At 40.1% G+C, this 18,687-nt stretch overlaps 2 protein-coding genes across 3 annotated transcripts; one reads left to right on the top strand and one right to left on the bottom strand.

Moving 5' to 3' along the window:
• Nucleotides 1–224: 224 nt before the first annotated feature.
• Nucleotides 225–9,975, bottom strand: LOC103027160 (cleavage and polyadenylation specificity factor subunit 7). 2 transcript variants are annotated; one of them, XM_007260237.4, is made up of 9 exons: nucleotides 9,558–9,975; nucleotides 7,919–8,110; nucleotides 6,418–6,521; nucleotides 6,165–6,310; nucleotides 4,195–4,552; nucleotides 3,106–3,215; nucleotides 2,709–2,856; nucleotides 1,119–1,311; nucleotides 225–623 (listed from the first exon to the last, which is right to left on the bottom strand). In XM_007260237.4, the coding sequence occupies exons 1-8, from the start codon at nucleotides 9,609–9,611 to the stop codon at nucleotides 1,119–1,121; spliced, it is 1,305 nt and encodes a 434-aa protein (XP_007260299.1). In that variant the 5' UTR covers nucleotides 9,612–9,975; the 3' UTR covers nucleotides 225–623. The 2 variants fall into 2 exon arrangements, with proteins under 2 accessions (XP_007260299.1, XP_007260298.1); XM_007260236.4 differs by having other exon boundaries at nucleotides 3,106–3,218; nucleotides 9,558–9,974.
• A 676-nt stretch (nucleotides 9,976–10,651) lies between these two features.
• On the top strand, nucleotides 10,652–17,684 carry sdhaf2 (succinate dehydrogenase complex assembly factor 2). Its single transcript, XM_007260235.4, has 4 exons — nucleotides 10,652–10,775; nucleotides 12,603–12,817; nucleotides 16,092–16,201; nucleotides 17,113–17,684. Exons 1-4 carry the CDS (start codon nucleotides 10,749–10,751, stop codon nucleotides 17,238–17,240), a joined length of 480 nt encoding a protein of 159 aa, XP_007260297.1. The 5' UTR covers nucleotides 10,652–10,748; the 3' UTR covers nucleotides 17,241–17,684.
• The last annotated feature ends 1,003 nt before the right edge of the window (nucleotides 17,685–18,687 follow it).

Here is an 18,687-nt window from a genome sequence, read left to right as displayed (position 1 = left end):
ACACATCAACAATGAGACATTTTTAAGGTATAGTTACTGTAAAATGACTTTAGACTGTAGAAATAAAAGTAAAAGGAGAAGACAGTTCCTCCAGATGAGCTGAGAGAGGTTCCCAGAGACAATAATCATTTATATTATTTATAATTATCATATAAATGTAAATATCCTCTCACCCAAACTATCACTCACACACACAGACAGACAGACCGACAGTACATCTCAGATAGTTGAATCCACTTTTTTATATTGTACAGTAGCATTTTGTTACAAAAATGTACACTGGAGAAAAAAAAGATTTGTGAACTTTTTAAACCGTGTTAAAAACAAAACAAAAACCATCGGCGAACCACAATATGACCAAACAGTCAGCAGCCACTGAAAATTTACATTCTGAACTAAAAGTTTGATTTCCTATACAGTACCATTTACACAGTGACGAGAGAATTACAGACGCTGCTGAAGATGAAATGTGGCTAAGACGGGATGCTAACAGTACTGGTGTTCAGCAGGAGGTGAGGATGGTTTGGTTTGGTGTGGGGTGGTGTTGGTCTCTCTGGTCCTCTGTTCCAACAGCTTTATACACACTTTCACTTCCACTGTTCATCCGTCCATCCGTCCACACCCTGAGCAGGATTAAGAAGAATATAGGTTACAGTGTTCAGTCACAGCACAGGGTTCACTGCTTTACAACTACAAACCATGACATCTCACACAACAGCAACAAAACAATTTGTTCATTTTACTTTTTATTTTCAGTCCTGAGTTAAGAATTAGAGCCTGAACAACAGCTGTAAAAATACATTATCCATTTCAGTTCATCAACTAGTAGAAAAGGAAGATTCTCTTTTAGCGCTTTTCCACCAAAATAACTCTGGTTCTTGAACCAGTTCCGGTCGGACTTATAAGAACCGTGGTGCTTTTCAGCAAACCGGCCCGCGTTTCCATCAGTTTTAATGGAATCATCAAAACCTCACATCATTAAATTCTGATCCGAAAAACAAACTGATCCATGACTTAAAATCTATATTATGATCTGATCCGTGAGATTTGTGAACCGTTACACCTGGTGATGATAGGCTACCGGTGTGGTAGATGGTGAGTTAATGAGGTGTTCCTACCTAGCGGTGTCTCTCTCTGTGCTCTCTGTGCCTCTCTCTGCCCCGGTCTCTCTCCGCGCTGGACGAGCGATCCCGGTGTCTCCGGGAAGATCCTTCCTCCGGCCAGCCCTGACCGTATGATCTCTCTCGCTCTCGGTCTCTCTCTCGACTCCTCATGTGCTCCCGGTCCCGCTCTCGAGACCGGTGCCTCTTTCTACAGAACAGAGAGAAGAACGCTGAAACGATCAGTGGGAAAACGGTATACTCTCAGTTTTCTGGTTCTGTGAAAGTGAAACAACATTATACGTTGATCATCACATGGAACCAAAAGTGGAACCATGTTAAGCCCCATTTTTTTTTTTTTTTTTTTTATAATTTTATTTCTACTTTTTTCCATTTTCTCCCCAATTCAGCACAGCCAATTACCCAACCCACTCACTAATACTCCCCCTATCAATAGTAATGCCCCAACACACCAGAAGGGTGAAGACTAGCACACATGCTTCCTCTGATACATGTGAAGTCAGCCACCTCTTTTTTTTAGAGCTGCTGCTGCAGCGTGTTTGGAGGAAAGCGCAGCGACTCTGTTCCGATACATCAGCTCACAGACGCCCTGTGCTGCAAACATCATCCTAGGAGTGATGTGGGGAGAAAGCGCCATCTACCCACCCGGAGGGAGCAGGGCCAATTTTACTCTCTCTGAGCGTCGGCAGCTTAATGGCAAAGCTGCATGAACTGGGATTTGAACCTACGACCTCCCGCTTATAGTGGCAGCGCTTTAGACCACTCGGTGCCCCCCGTCCCACTGTCTTTAAAACAGTATCTGCAGCCCAGTTATATCGTTAGATATTACTGTATTTTCCGCACTGTAAGGCGCACCTAAAATCCTTTAATTTTCCAAAAAATCATCAGTGTGCCTTATAATTCAAGTATGGTATGAATTCTACCAGTCAGGTTATAAGGAGCAGTAAAGCCAGTGCTTTGAGTTTCAGTTTAGGTCTCCAGCACCAAGGCTGGAACAGTATTAGCTTTAGCTGCTCACCACACTAAGCGCTAGCTTTTTTGCCATTCAGAGGTGAGTATTACCAGATGTAGCCTGCTGCTAACCCTGGATAGATAGCACTGCTGGAGCAGAATTAGCATTACCCACCAAGCGTGCTAGCTCTTTCATCGTTCAGAGGGGAGTAGATCGGACTCTAGCGTGCGCATTTACCGTGTTAAAACAAGCTACGTGGGACAAACTGCTAGCTAATATTGCCCTGGCTTACCAAAACACTCAAAGTTTTCTCAGTGTAGCACTGCTGGTGGTTAGCCTTAGTGGAAATCTGTAAATCTAAGCTTACTCTAATTTTTTTTCACTTTAACCACCCAATTTTCTATACTTAACCACCCAGAGGCAAGACTTGCTGAATTAGAAGGGAAACATGGCAACACCCCCGTTCCTGATCAGTGTCGCATAATGCTCTCCATAATAATTCAGTAAGACTTATGTACGAAAATTGACCAGAAAATAGACAATCTTTGAAAGTGCGCCTTATAGGACGAAAAATAAGGTAACCTTTAAACAAAGGCCTGTTTGAAACAAAATGACCTAACAGTGAACACACACACCTGGATCCGTACGACTTGCTCTCTATAGAGTACAGGCAGTCTTTCAGAGACTCTACCAGCGCCCTGCAGCGGTCATCAGCGTACACTCGAGACTGTTTGATCACGGCGATGGCCGTGAGGAGCGTCTCTATGGCCATGGAGACATCACCTGATGGAAACAAAGAAGGAAGATGAACAGTGGTAGGAACTGGAACCTATTATTTAAAGAGAATAAAATATTAAAATAATGAAGTGACCACAGCTTTACACATTTAAATATAAATCAATTATCTTAAGCAGGAAACATTCATCAGAACACAAGACTAAAGAGTCATTAAAAACTGCATCTTTGTCATGCGAGAAGACTAATCCAGCTCCATCAGAGTTTTAGTGATGAATATAAGAACCCAGGTAAGACCTGTAGTGGCTCCAGACATTGCTTTAGTGATGGCGCTGCTGGCGATGGTTCTGTTTCGGTTCATCAGCTCCTCAAACTCTCCATTTGGCCCAGAGGGGACATCACCCTCCCTGCTGGAAAACAACAGGATTTGTTAGTTTATTCAGAGTTGGAAGAACTAATCAGCTATCTATCGATATCGGCCAATTCCTATCCCAAATACAAAATCGTCCAACAACTCAGTAGATCCTGAGAGCTGGTCTGATCACATAATCCACATTTTGTGACTTGGTGCGTAACCCTGTTCCCCTACACATCAGCCTCCTGAGAATTTCCTGAGAGCTGGACAGTCTCTCCTGCAGGGAACCTGATGGGTCAATTTTACACTGATTTCACCTCTTCACGTGCATTCCTATCACATGCTCAGAAGAGTACTGATCTATCATCATATCAGCCTTCTTCAGTGGCCGGGATCTCATAAATATTACATTATCAATAAAGTATTAATGTCTTTAGCATGTGAAATGTTTAAGTGCCTTTAAATTAGGGATGTATGAAACATACTGTGGGGACAGGATGACTTCATCATATTCAAGTGAGGATGGATGGGGTAATTTATCGCGTGACTACGGCCGATAACCTCCGTTCCTCAGTAAGAGCACTGAATATGGGTTTAACTGGGTCTTCCAGCATGACAATGACCCAAAAACACATAGCCAGGGCAACTAAGCAGTGGCACAGTATAAAGCATTTCAAGGTCCTGGAGTGACCAAGCCAGTCTCCAGACCTGAACCCAAGCTTTGGAGGGAGCTAAAACTCAATGTTGCCCAACTACAGCCCTGAAACTACAGGAAACATCTGACCTCTGTAATTGCAAACAAAGGTTTCTGTACCAAATATAAAGTTAAATTTTTCTATTGAGTCAAATGCATATTTTCTGGATTTTAATTTAGATTCTGTCTCTCACAGTTGAAGTGAACCTACAATAAAAATTTACAGACCTCTCCATCTTTTGTAGGTGAAAAAAAAAAACATGCAAAATCAGCAGGGTATCAAATACATATTTTCCCCACTATATATATTATAACAGTAACAGGTAGAGAGACTCACCTGTGTCGACCGTAGCCGCTGCTGCTGTTGTGGGTGTCATGGTGGTGGTGGGGGAAGAAGGCAGGGTTGATGTGCAGGGAGGGGGCGTGTGTATTTGGGATGTGGGGGGGCGGTGTGTGTGTGTTGTGCATGTGTGGGGGCGGAAATAGGTGAGGGAGGGGTGGAGGCTGGAGGTGTGGTGGAGGGAAGGGGGGAGGGGTAAAAAAGGAGGGCAGGAGAGAGGGGGGTTTGGCTATCTGTGGCGGAGGGGGAAACATCGGCGGTAAGGGGGGCAGCTGGAGGTCAGCGGGAGACGAAATGGATGAACGACCATCCGGCTTTTCAGAATCTGATTTGGAGTTCGAGCGCTGAGGAATACCTGATCAGGACGACACACAAACACACAGTTACTTCAGGCTGTACAACGTGGACAAAACACTATTGTGATTACAGTAGTGTAAAAAAGCCTTTGCCTACTTCATGATTTCTTATATTTTTTGCATGTTGGCCAGACATTCTCCTTCAGGAGACATCAGAATACATGGTTCCATTCATCACAGCACTGGTTTGCTGGAGTCCCAATACTTTAGAAATGACTTTATATTCTTTTCCAGACTGATAGATCTCGGTTAATTTCTTTTTTATTTGTTCCTGAATTTCTTTGGACATTGGCATGATATCTAGCTTGAGTATCTTTTCGTCTACCTCGCTTTGTCAGGCAGGTTCTATTTAAGTGATTTATGATTGAGAGCAGGTGTGGCAGTGATCAGATCTGGCTGTGGCTAGAGACATTGAACTCAGGTGTGGTAAACCACAGATAAATTTTGTTTTAACTAAGGGCAAACACTTTTTCCACACAGGGCCATTTAGGTTAGATTTTTTTCCTCCCTTAATAACAAAAACCTTCATTTAAACACTGCATTTTGTTGTATTCGACTAATATTTAAATTTAACGTTTAAGAGTGACACACATGCAAAAAATATCGTGAAGAGGCTAAACTTTTTTTACACCACTGTATATTAGTGTGTATTGCAACAGAGAAGCACTTGTAAATATACTAAACTGCATATACAGTGAAAAACACATCAGGCACCTGAAAAGTCTTTTAGCATTAACAGTTCAGAAAAAAAAATCATTAATAGGAACATATTTGTCAGTCAATGTGTGCGTGAATACAAAGTATACGTACTGTGGCTTGCAAAATATTCATACCCTTAAACTTTTTTCACATTTTGTCACCTTACAACTTAAATCTATATTACTGAGATATTAAGTGATAGACCAACATAAAGTAGCACGTACTTGTAAAGTGGAATAAATGATTAGTAGAGCATTCTTTCACTGCAATTACAGTCTTTTGGGGTTTGTCTCTACCAGCTGTGCACATCTATAATCTAAGATTTTGCCCCATTCTTCTTTACAAAACACCTGAGGCTCAGCCAGGTTGGATAGAGAGCGCTTGTGAACAGCAATTGTCATGCCACAGAAGCTAAACAGGATTTAGGTCTTTTCTCACTGCGTCTAAACAGTATCATCGTTGAGAGTAGCAGAAGCAGCGTGTTCATCAGGCTACATTCAAATTACCAGGCTGAAGTGACCCAAATCAGATTTTAAGCTCAATGTGGCTCAGATCGGATTTTTTCATGGCTGCGTGAACGTGCCACATCTAAGTTTTTTCAAATTAGATTTGAGTCATTTTCATATGTGGTCCTAAATCGGATACATATTCGATTCATTTACATATGACATGAATGTCAGCGGTCAAATCAGAACCCCTGCTCTAACGCATCCAAGAAGAGCCTGAATTTGGATATGCATGTGTTGACAAGCTGATTAAGATTCAGAGCTGGCATCTATAGTGCAGCTCCCCTAAAGCTGCATGGTGCAGTAGCAACATTGTGACTTGTTTATATCTTGTGTTATTTTTCACCTAGTTAAACTAGACAAATCAAGTAACTGCTTAGAAATTCACTATTAACTGCGCACTCACGTTTTCTAGCCTGAGCCTCAAACACGGCCAGGTTCTGCCGCGTCGCGTAGCGGCACTCCACCTTCTCACCATTTATCTGACAGTGTGGGATTGAGTCCATTAACTGTTTCACAGACTCCTCTGAGGACACCACAATCTCTGCAAAACTGGAAATAACAAAGAAATATGCTTTAAATTTATGGTGATGGGAGCAAAGAGAGCAAGGATAAGAGAAATAAACTGAGCAAAAGAGTAAAAAAGAGAGAAAACTCACCCTCTAGACTGACCGTTAGCTCTGTTCTCTGCAAACTTAATATCCACAACATCTTTAACACCCAGTGTCCGCGCTACATTTACCAGATCTTTGTCTGAGGTCCACTGTAGGATTCAGAAAAGAGGGCAGACAGAGATAAACCTTGTTAATCTTAAAGGAAGCTCTACAGAAATATATACAATAAGGAACATAAGTATTTGAACACCCTGCGACTTTGCAAGTTCTCCCACTTAGAAATCATGGAGGGGTCTGAAATTTTAATCTTAGGTGCATGTCCACGGTAAGAAACTAAATAAAAAAAAAATAATAATAAAAAAAAAAAAAAACAGAAAATCATAGTGTATGATTTTTTAAAAATAATTTAATTGTCTGTTACTGCTGCAAAAAAGTATTTAAACACCTGAAAAATCCATGTTAGTATTTGGTACAGTAGCCTTTGTTTGCAATAACAGAGGTCAAACGTTTCCTGTAGTTTTTCACCAGGTTTGCACCAAACACTGCAGCAGGGATTCTGGTCCATTCCTGGTCCAGCCATGACCTATCTTTAATGCTCTAACTGAGGGAACAAGGTTGTTACCCAAAATCTCGCAAAACATGGCCCCTGTCATCCCATGTGCAGAAAAACACCCCAAAGCATGATGCCTCCACCCCCATGCTTCCCAGTAGGGATGGTGGTTTTGGGATGGTACTCATCATTCTTCGTCCTCCAAACACAGCGAGTGGATTTAAGACCAAAAAGTTTTATTTTGGTCTCATCTGACCACAGAACTTTCTCCAATGTCTCCTCTGGATCATCCAAATGGTCATGGGCAAACTTAAGAAGGGCCTGGATTTGTGCTGATTTAAGCAGGGGAACCTTCCGTGCCATGCATGACCTTAAACTTTGGCGTCTTAGTGCATTACCCACAGCATGGAGCCCCAGTCCGAGGGAGAATGACAGTCATGTTAAGCCTCTACTTTAATTTTCTAATAATTGCTACAACAGTTTATCTTTTTTCACCAAGCTGCTTGGCAATTGCCCCGTAGCCCTTTCCAGCCTTGTGGAGGTCTACAATTTTGTCTCTGGTGTCTTTGGACAGCTCTTTGGTCTAAGCCATGTTAGTAGTTGGAGTCTTACTGATTGTGTGGGGAGAACAGGTGTCTTTATGCAGCTAACAACCTCAAACAGGTGCTTCTAACTTGGAATAATAAGTGGAGTGGAGGCTAACAGGTCTCTGAGGGCCAGAATTTTTGCTGATCGGCAGGTGTTCAAATACTTATTTGCAGCAGTAACATTATTAAAAATAAATGATAAAAAAATCATACATTGAGATTTCCGGATTTTTTTTTTAGATTTTGTCTCTCACAGTGGACATGCACCTAAGATAAATTTTAGACTTCAAAGTCGCAGGGTGTTCAAACACTTATTTTCCTCACTGTATATGAAACAGCATGAACTAGACATGCTTCCAAAATATCAAAACACTCTTCAGTTTATATGAACGAATGGTTAACTGCTTACCCAGGAGAAGTTTCCCACGTAGACTGAGAACCGTTTGGACTTATCTGCTGTACAGCCTTTGTACGTGTAAACTACTTCCGGCTTGTTATCATCCTTAGTTGTCTCTGTTTCCTGCGGCCTCTCGCTGCCTACAGAACCGGTCACTACATCGTCATACAGAGCGTCGTTTTCCGTGGAAAGAATGTCACCAGTCTGCAGGACAGACATACAGAGTTTGTACAGTACAGATTGTGTAGCGCTAGGCGTGTGGTTATCACAGTTAATTTATGGGGGGCAATTACTCTTTCACACAGGGCCAGGATTGTTTGGATAGATTTATTCCCTTAACAAATAAAAGCATCTCTAAAAAATAAGTTTATTGTATTTACTCATGGTATCTTTGTCTGATATTAAATTTGGTTTGATCTGTAAGGGGGCAAATACTTTTTCATGGCACTGTGTATGTGAAGTTAGAATGCGCCTTTTTTTTTAAACCGTTACTGATTTAGCATCATCAGGTAGCCAGTGTGCTCTGGCTGCTGATGGAGAATCAGCATGACCTACTGTACTCTCTCTCTCTGACTCTGGCTGCTGATGGATAATCAGCATGACCTACTGTACTCTCTCTCTCTGACTTTGGCTGCTGATGGAGAAGCAGCATGACCTACTGTACTCTCTCTCTCTGACTCTGGCTGCTGATGGAGAAGCAGCATGACCTACTGTACTCTCTAACGGACTCCGGCTGCTGATGCAGAAGCACCATGACCCAGATCTGCCACTTTTGGATGATACTGACAGCACCTTAGACTGCTTGAGCATTTGGAAGCCCTACCGTAATGTCTTTAAACTAATTTCAGCTAACAGAGAATCATCATTTCCTCAGATTGCTTTACACCAGTAACAGCCTGCACTCCTCTTGTAACTTTTTGTACTATTGGAACATTGTTTTGATGAGAAGCTGACTGCATTCAGCACCCCATTAGAGGTCATTTTAAATTGCAGCAACTTGTCTGTGGTCATTATAAAGTGTAGTAATGTGTTTGAGGTGATTATAAAGTGTAGTAATGTGTTTGAGGTGATTATAAAGTGTACCAACGTGTTTGCTTATAAAGTGTAGTTTTGTGTTTGCTGTGATTATAAAGTGTAATAATGTGTTTGAAGTGAGTATAAAGTGTAGTAATGTGTTTGAAGTGATTATAAATTTCAATAAAGTTTTTGAGGTAATAAAGTGTAGTACAGTGTTTGAGGTGATAAAGCGTAGTAATGTGTTTTAGGTGATTATAAAGTGTAGTACCGTGTTTAAGGTGATTATAAACTGTAGTTAAGTGTTTAAGGTGATTATGAAGTGTGGTAATGTGTTTGCTGTGATTATAAAGTGTAATAATGTGTTTAAAGTGAGTATAAAGTGTAGTACCGTGTTTAAGGTGATTATAAACCGTAGTTAAATGTTTAAGGTGATTATAAAGTGTGGTAAAGTGTTTGAGGTGATTATAAACCGTAGTTATGCGTTTAAGCTGTTAATAAAATGTGGTAATGTGTTTGAGGTGATTATAAAGTGCGGTAATGTGTTTGAGGTGATTATAAAGTGTAGTAATGAGTTTGAGGTGATTATAACGTGTGATAAACTGAGGTAAATCCTCCATGCTGCTGCTGATCTTACCGCCTCCGTTTTCAGCTCGTCGTATATGTCGATTGGTTCCGTTGCTGCTGCCATCAGGATAACCCCCTCCTGCAGGCTCTGCTGGTGTGCACTGGATTTCTGGTCTAATAAACCGTTTTTTGTAGGATTAATCCGAATTAATGTGAAATGTGCGGTAATGAAACTTGGGTTTTCTGTTTACTCTCCTCACATCGCCTGTTCCCGCCTTTCCCTACAGAAATAGCACATTTCCCCCGCAGCCTGAGCTCAGCGCGCTTTATAATAATTATTATTTTATACAGTATTATACTGTTCCTTTATCCACACACACACATTAATCTCCCAAAATAATAAATAATAACAATATATAAATCTCTACAGCACTCGGCCATCAGTGACTTCTAAAACACAGTCCGGAGAGAAACACAGCCGCGGTGTAAAGGTTCCTCCACCTCACGCTTCGGCCTGTAACATCCCATATTAGGTTTATGAATCGTATGTTATAAACTGCATTTTAAAATGAAGCAAAAATAAATACGTTTTAAACTCATTCTGACTATTTACCCTGAAAATCCATTACTTAGTAAATATTCTTAACTTAAAAATTATCAACACATTTTTTCCCCACAGTTTTTCAATGAAAATAAGTACGATATATGTCTTGAGTATTATTATTTTTTTATATTCTTTTTGCTAACTTTAGTTTTTATAAACATTAATGTAATAATTCTACATCCATGCTGTTGTCTGTTGGAACTACCTCACAAACGCAACTTGTGTAAAGATCTTTGCATATAATATTAAGATTGCAATAAAAGAGTCAAGCTAAATAATAAAATTTTAATAAATTCATTATACATTCATTTTTAAAGTGTTGCTATTTATATAAAACTGGGAGTAAAATCTTTAATAATTAATAATATTTCATTAAACTGGAACTGTCCATGCAAAGCAAAGTCAACACTGTTGGCGTTTAATTTTCCCACCTGTATTATATAAACCCCACCCCTTCTACGCTACTATTGGATAAATTGCTTATAAGCGCGAAGAGTCAGCCAATCGCAACACAATGGCGGGATCTGGTTGACCAATTGAAGCGCAGGGCAGGTGGAGCGTTCCTGAAAACGGGTGGGAAGGAAATAGCGCGTGCTGAACTCGAGCGTGTTGTGTTTGAGTCCTGCCAGCTGGATTTTACTGACTTTTACACTCGCGATGTTTTCTTCCGCACTGACAAGGAGAGTGAGTACTTTATATTGGATTATATGGGAGTCAATTTAACATATATTACATTATCAGTGACATTACATTTGTGTAAAGTATAAAGGGATGAGTGCAGGTTAAGTAATGTAGGTTTAGAGCTAAGTGATACTGGTGTAGCGCTCTGTCTTTTGGGGTGCTTCTAGTTAGCTAGTTTAGTTAACTAGTTAGCTACTAGTAAGCTGTGTGTAAAGTGTAAATAAATTAATTTTATTAAGAGTGTTTGAACTCTCCACAGTGAGCTAGCTGCTGCTGTGTTTTGAAAGGGAAGCCGTGTTAAGGTCACTGTAGCGAGTGTTAGCCAGTTAGCATGGCAAGCTAGCACTAGCTCTGTTGTGAAATTGTCCTCTAGCTGTGTTCTTTAGACTAATTTTTAGAAGCATATTAGATCATAATATTTCAGTCGAAATTCCAGTCTACCCGTATCACTGTTTAAGGTCAACATCATTCACTTTCTGCTTTAATATAAAGTTCATTTTTGGTTTAATTTCGCGATTTCCAAATTGTAGTTTTCAGATTGAGACATTTCAACGTGGGTGAAGGTGAGCCGGTCCTGCTAAAAACTACAACACCCATAAAGTGCATAGTAAAGAACAGCGCTCCTGTTCCCGGTTGCATAAAACAGGTTTACTGTTTCCCTTAAGATTGCCCTAAACGACACTTTAAAGACCAGTGTGTTGCAGAAAAAAAACAAACAAAAAAAGTGTTTTCTTAAGGGAAATAATCATAAACCCTTAAATGTTTCCTAAATGATCAAATTTCCCCTAAATAATCCCTTAAGTGATGAACAAAGTCAATCAACAGCTTATTCAAATATAATTATTTACGGGACCAACAAACCTCAATTAATAACTGGGTGATGTTTATTTCTGAGGGATGTATTCATATTGAAAATAATAATGAAATTAATTTTTAGAGGGTTGTTACAGCTAGTAAGTGGCTATGTTTACAGTTGAGCTTTACTGCAGTAAATCCTCTTCCAGTTCCCTTTAGATTAGTGACTTGTCTGAAGGATTTTATACAACACACTTAAGTGATCCCCTTAGCTAAGGGGAAATTCTTCCTTAAGGTTTATACTTAAAGCAACCGGGCACTGGTCCTGGGAGCCCACTGCTCTGCACATCTTGCTTCAATCAATGCTTTTCCTGTTTTTAAACATCATTACCTCAGTAATGCAATGTTAGTTTGATCAGCTGTGTTGGTCACTTGGAAAACATTAAATGTTTCAGACAGTGGGACTCCAGAAAAGTTTGGTTTTCTTTATTCAGTCTTTGTGTTTTGTATTTTTCACTGCATGTAAATAAATCACAGTTTGAATGAACTTCTATGTCAGCATGGTACCTCCATCCACTACTCAATTGCACTACCCGGTGTCTTTGTGTCTCCCTGTATGGGAGTTTGGCAAGCATCGTAACAAGGACTACAAGGCTGAAGCAGGAAAACATTAGGGCACAATGTATTGTTCTGTAACTCTGATACATTAAAAAACAGGCAAATGATTCTGGTAGAACAGTAAAAGGTATAATGCCTTACATAGAGTACCAACATTACAGCATTAATACAGTAAACTGCAGTGATTGAATTGTTGGGGTGTGCGTTTTGAGACGCTGCAGCATGTAACGTTTCAAGAATCATCACCGAAGAACAGATGTGATTTTGAGAGTGCATTAAATGAAACTTTCTGACTTAAATTAAAATAAATGTAACCATAGATTTGAGTTAAATATTGAACATTCAATTTTTACTGACGGTAATCACATTCTCACTACAGTAATCCTGTAGAACAGTACTGATGTTGATCGTTTTCAGATGCTCTGTGCTGTTTGCCGGACGTCCCTTCGGTCTCCTGTCACAGCAGCAGTGGTGACCCGGGGGTACCGGGGTGATGCTCCAGAACCTAATCTGATAGAGATCCCCCTGCCGCCGTGGCAGGAGAGAAAAGACGAGTCTCTGGACATCAAGAGAAAGCGTCTGCTGTACGAGAGCCGAAAGAGAGGCATGCTGGAGAACTGCATCCTCCTCAGGTCAGACACACAGGCACTCGCACTGGCACTCGCATTTCTACTGGCACTTGAACTCACACTGGCACTTGAACTCATACTGGCACTCTCACCCACACTCATACTGGCACTCTCACTCACATTTATACTGGCACTTTTGCACTCCCATTGGCACTCGCCCTGGCACTATTACACTCATACTGGCACTCGCACTCACTTTGGCATTTTAACTCACATTTATATTGCCACTCATATTCTTTCATGTTCTTGCTGGCACTTGCACTGGCACTCTCACTCATACTGGCACTCTCACACACTCATACTGGCACTCGCATTCTCACTCACACTGACACTTGCACTCTCACTTACATTAATACTGCCACTTTTACTCACTTAAACTGGCACTGGCACTCATATACATACTGGCACTCTCATTCACACTAATACTGGCACTGGCACTCATACTGGCACTCACTGGTACTCTCACCCATAGTGGCACTTGAACTGGCACTCTCACTATAATTAATAAAATAAAATATTTGTACTGTATTGCCTAGGGCTGTGACGATAATTTTATTACCGCAATACCGCGGTTATGGGACGTCACCGCGGTGATGAGCTCATTACCGTCATTACCGCATTTTTTTATGGCTGTCAAATCTGATTGACTGCGTTTTGAGCGGTAGTAAAATGCTCCATATAAGCACAACTGTGGTGAATTCAGTATTAATATGTCAAGTGTAAGTCCTACACTATAGGGCTGTGCAATATATCAAATATATTTTGATCGCGATAGATATTGGTGTCAAACGATCTCAAAATTCATAATATCGAATATAAAATTTTTTGTCATTTATCTGTGCTGCAGCTGCACTGGCGCGGCAGCGAATGGGTTAAGCAAAACGCGGTGCGTGGTACTCATTGAGGTCCTGCTCACTTCGTCTCCATTGAGGCTGCTGAAGAGAGTGAAGATTAGCAGCACTAATATTGGCTCGGAAATGGAAGCTACAGGGCAGGCTCAGTAAGTTGAGAAAAAAGGAAGAAAAAGACTCAGAACAGAAGAGAATCATCTGCAAGATTTGCCGGAAAGTGGTGTCTGCACCTCTCGCCAACACATCAAACTAATTCACCCACCTCAAGGTAAACCATAGAGCCATGTAAGGTGTTCCGTGGTCACATTTTGAGAAAGTAAAATATATTAATTCATTGTCTGGCTGCTGGCTGTTCTGCGTGAGCACCGCGGAGAACGCGCGGCATTGCGCCTCAGTCTTGGTAAAAATAGTAAGGTTGGTTGAAGTGTAGTTCAAACAGCAAAGCAATGATATAAAACTATAACCACCATCTTTACTGAAATGTTGTTATCTGACCAAGTCTGAGGTAAAATGCGCTGCGCCTTGTCTCTTTCACAGCACGCGGAACTGAGTTCAGAACCGCTACAAATATAACCATATGAAACTCAGTTCAGATAAATAAACTTCAGATGAGTAAGGACACGTAAAGTGAAACAAAAATTGTCAAACATAAAGGACAGGTTTCTATTATTTTAAAATGGAACTAATGTCTTTTTTTTGGTCGGTTGTCTCTTGCGAGCCGATTTCTTAACGTCACGACATTTTAATCAACATATTATATGACGCGGGTCCCGTCAGGATATCTTGCGGCACAGACAGAACTGAATTGTTATTGGCGGGAACAGGAGTTTAATCAATCCAGAGGATGTGGGAGCACATTAATAAATAGTTAAGAAAATTGTAATAATCACGCAGTGATTCTCATGCACGCAACAAAAAAAACCCTAAGCACAAAAAAGGAGCGGAGAATGGACCGACACGCGCACACACACACCGATTTTTTTTTTGTAATGTGGTAAGAAACGTGACCGCGCGCGGTTTTAATAAATATTTTTTTTAATTTTAAGCACTAAATGTAATTTATTAAATTTATTTAGGACCGCGGGGCAGGTGCGGCAAAACTGTGTATGTGGCGGGCTGATGCGGGATTAAAAGAAGGATTTTTTTTGCGGAACGGTAACGGGACAAAAAAGAAATGATGTCTGAATTAATTTCCTCCAATCGAATATAATTTAACATGGTTTAAGAATATAAAATAATTTATAAACAAACGAAATATTTAATATTGAGCTAATAGCCCAAGTGCAAAAATACAAAATCTGTAATACTCTGCACTGCACAATTCAAACGAAATAGCCGTAACGCAGCTGCGCTCCTGCCCTGCGATGCAGCCGAAGCCTGGGCAGCAGCAGAAATTCTGGGGTGAAAACTACATAACTACACAACATAAGGATACATAATGCACTCCAAATATTCAGGAGGGAAGTGAAATAAATGATACTGTACAGATATAATCTGTATCTAGTAGATATTTAATGAGAAATAAGAAGAGTGTGAATAAAAAAAAAACAGACGCCTATCACAGACTTCTTGAGCCTTGAGCCCGAACGGCCCGAGGAAAGGGGTGAGAAATATATTTTTTTCGGGGCCGGGGGTCAGTGGAAAATTTTGCTGTGGATTAATTCGTCTTTTTTTTTTAAACGAATATTAGAATATTCGCTACCAATTACTGCCGAATATCCTGAGCTCAAAACCGCTATTCGGGCCAGCCCTAAAATAGATCTATGGATGGAGAAGGGGGAGGCGGACAAGCTCCTCCTTCAAAAAGTCTGCACGGAAAAAGACAGGTTAGCTGTACAATGACGAATTATACAGGCAGCATATGTTCACTTGTTATGCTGTATTTATGGTTTATGTAGAAGTTGTATGTAGGCTGTATGGTTTGAAGAATAAAGATTTGTTACCAATAAATTTGCGGTCTCGCGGTTAACCGCAATATCGCGGTGATGCGTTAGTTTTTTACCGCGGTTATAAAAAATCAATACCGCCCCAGCCCTAGTATTGCCACACTTTCAGAGCTGTATAAAGTATTAGAGACCCAGGCTTCAAAAAAAGTGACTTGAGTAGAAGCTGAAGTGTTCTTTAAGCTCTGCACTTAAGTAGAAATTTTAAAGTATTAACCATTATTTGTACTTGGGTATTGCAGTAGTTCATTGTAAAAGTACAGAACTGTGTTATGTAGCTCTTAAAAGATCAGTTTGATTCACTCAATAATGAGCAGCTTTATCAAACCTGGTGACAATGCAAAGCATCTACGGCTCTGGCTTTGAAATATATATATTTTTTATAATTGTAATGATTTTCATTAAATACATAACCCTGAAACTTACACTTTCATTCCTCAAAACCCTGAAACTTACACTCTTTTCTCCTCTCTGTTTTTTCAGTATTTTTGCTAAGCAGTATCTGGAGAGCATGAGTGAAGCTCAGCTCCGTCAGTATGACAGGCTCATCAATGAGCCGAGCAACGACTGGGACATCTACTACTGGGCTACAGGTGAGAAATATATGGTGTACAGTGAGTGTAATTGGGTGTGCTTATATTGTGTGTACATAATGTCCAGAGCTCTTCAATCATGCAAGCATTGACTCATCAGGTTATCTCAGTGCTTTCATAGCATTAAAGTCACTGTTAGGTAAAGTAAATAACATTTGATTATCTAGTTCTAATGACATCTGTCAAGGAGTTGATATATTATGCAAAAAGTGAAAAGTCTGTTCTTGAAGTTCACCTGTCAATAGCAGAGAAAATACTCAGATGACTGGGTCAGAAAATCTTCAGACATTTGTCAGGACTTGTGGGGTGTTCCTAGTATAAAGTAGTAGTCCCTAGCACCAAAAAGTAAGGACAACTGGTCAGCTCAAAATTTATGTAGGCTTTTTTACTTTGCTCTATTAGGAATTATTCATAAATTCATTTTGTTTTATATCCAGCCCCAAATCATTTATTCCAGTGCATTCCTTTTTAAAACATCAGCTTCGGATTTATTTTGAGACTCCAATGATTATAATAGGGAGAATACTGTCTCTGTTATTCCTAAAGTTTAAATTGCAATTTGAGCCAACTCTAACCCATGCATCTCTAAGAAGTGGACTGAGGCAGTAGAGGAATGTTATAGGGTTTTATAACAGTAAACACACCGTGTTACACTGTTCTCTCAAGCATTTACCTGAGTTACATAGTGCAGAAACTTCTGCGTGGATCACTGAAAACACTATTCTCCTTAGTAAATGTCATTGGAGCACCATCATGAATTTAAAGCTGTTGTTTTAAAGCAAAATGCTACATAATTTTTCTCTAAAGGATCTGCTTTGGGTCAGAGCTGTTTTGGCAGTACGAGCAGGATCTACACAATTTTAGGTTTTATTGTTATGATTGACTGTTTTTTTTTTTTGTTGCTGTTGCAGAAGCGATGCCGACTCCAGATGTGTATCAGGGAGATGTAATGGATCTGCTGAAGGAGTTCACAAAAAACAGACAGATGGAGCAGAGGCTGGATGCACCAAACCTGGAGTACCTCGATAAAAGCCAGTGAAGCCTGTCAACTTACTGTCCTGTCAACTCCAGGGGGTGCCAGTACAAGGTTAAGATGCCTTGCCAATCAGAACCCTATTAAAGGGGTAGTTTGGACAAATATGTTAAAAGGAATATGCTAAATAGCATAATGAGCTAATGCTAATTGATGGCTACTAGCTTCTGTTTCTTATTAGCAGCATTTAGCATATTTGGCCAAATTGTTCCTTAATGCTCACATTTGTCAACAAAATGCAGATCAGTTAAAAAATAAATTAATTTCCTGTTTTAGATTAAAGGAATGTGTAAATCTGTGTGACTGCTCTGAGCTGAGTGGTGCAGTTTCGCTGTTGATATCTGAGAGAAAGTGACTATTATAATTCTTATTATTTCTTTTATTGATTGTGTACAGTAATTATGATATGAAACTATATAGTAGTATATTAAAAGGTATGCTTATCAATGACTAATGTCTGTTTTTCTAAATTGCTTGCTGTAAAAAAAGACTGTCTATTTCACTATACACTATAAGGTCTGCTATCCAAAAAAAATGTTTTTTGGGGCATTGCTATGAGGGATTGATTAAATTCAGCATGTTCAGTGTGTTAGTAAGATCAGGATGTTGGATGATGATTACCACCCCATCTCATCCCAAACTTCCCAACTCATCTTATCCATTAGTATTGGATGCAGCTCAATCATTCCAGAGAACACAGTTTTACTGCTCCACATATCAGTACCCCTCTAGCTAATCCATGCCTGGCATTAGACAGTCCTGTTCTATTTGCAGGACGAGACTGTGTGTGTGTGTGTGTGTGTGTGTGTGTGTGTGTGTGTGTTAAAAAGGGGTGCTCACAGAAATTTGGACAAACTGTAGGATATGGGTGGCTGCAGTGTATCAGACTCCCTCCACCAGCAGGAGCTGCTACCCAACCTACAACCCCTGGCAAAAATTATGGAATCACTGGCCTCGGAGGATGTTGATTCAGTTGTTTAATTTTGTAGAAAAAAAGCAGATCACAGACATGACACAAAACTAATGTCATTTAAAATGGCAACTTTCTTGCAGTAACGGTTAATTATTTAGACCAAGCAGAGGGAAGAAATTATGGAATCACTTAATTTTGAGGGAAATATTATGGGATCACCCTGTAAATTTTAATTCCCAAAACTAACACCTGCATCAAATTAGATCTGCTCGTTAGTCTGCATCTAAAAAGGAGTGATCACACCTTGGAGAGCTGTTGCACCAAGTCGCGAATCTGCATTGGGAAAGGTGAGAATGCTGGAACTTTTGTTTGGTGCCGTTTCAATGAGATTACTGCCTGAAGAGAACATGCAAATTTTCAAAGTCATTGATGTTATGGGGCTGCATGTCAGGTAAAGGCACTGGGGAGATGGCTGTCATTACATCTTCAATAAATAAATAAAAACACATTATGCATTCCACCATGTGATATTCATCGAAT

The sequence above is a fragment of the Astyanax mexicanus genome, chromosome 16 (assembly GCF_023375975.1).
Source record: "Astyanax mexicanus isolate ESR-SI-001 chromosome 16, AstMex3_surface, whole genome shotgun sequence".
Taxonomy (NCBI): Eukaryota; Metazoa; Chordata; class Actinopteri; order Characiformes; family Acestrorhamphidae; genus Astyanax; species Astyanax mexicanus.
Note: the sequence above shows the minus strand (reverse complement) of the source record. Positions and strands in the feature narration are given on the sequence as shown.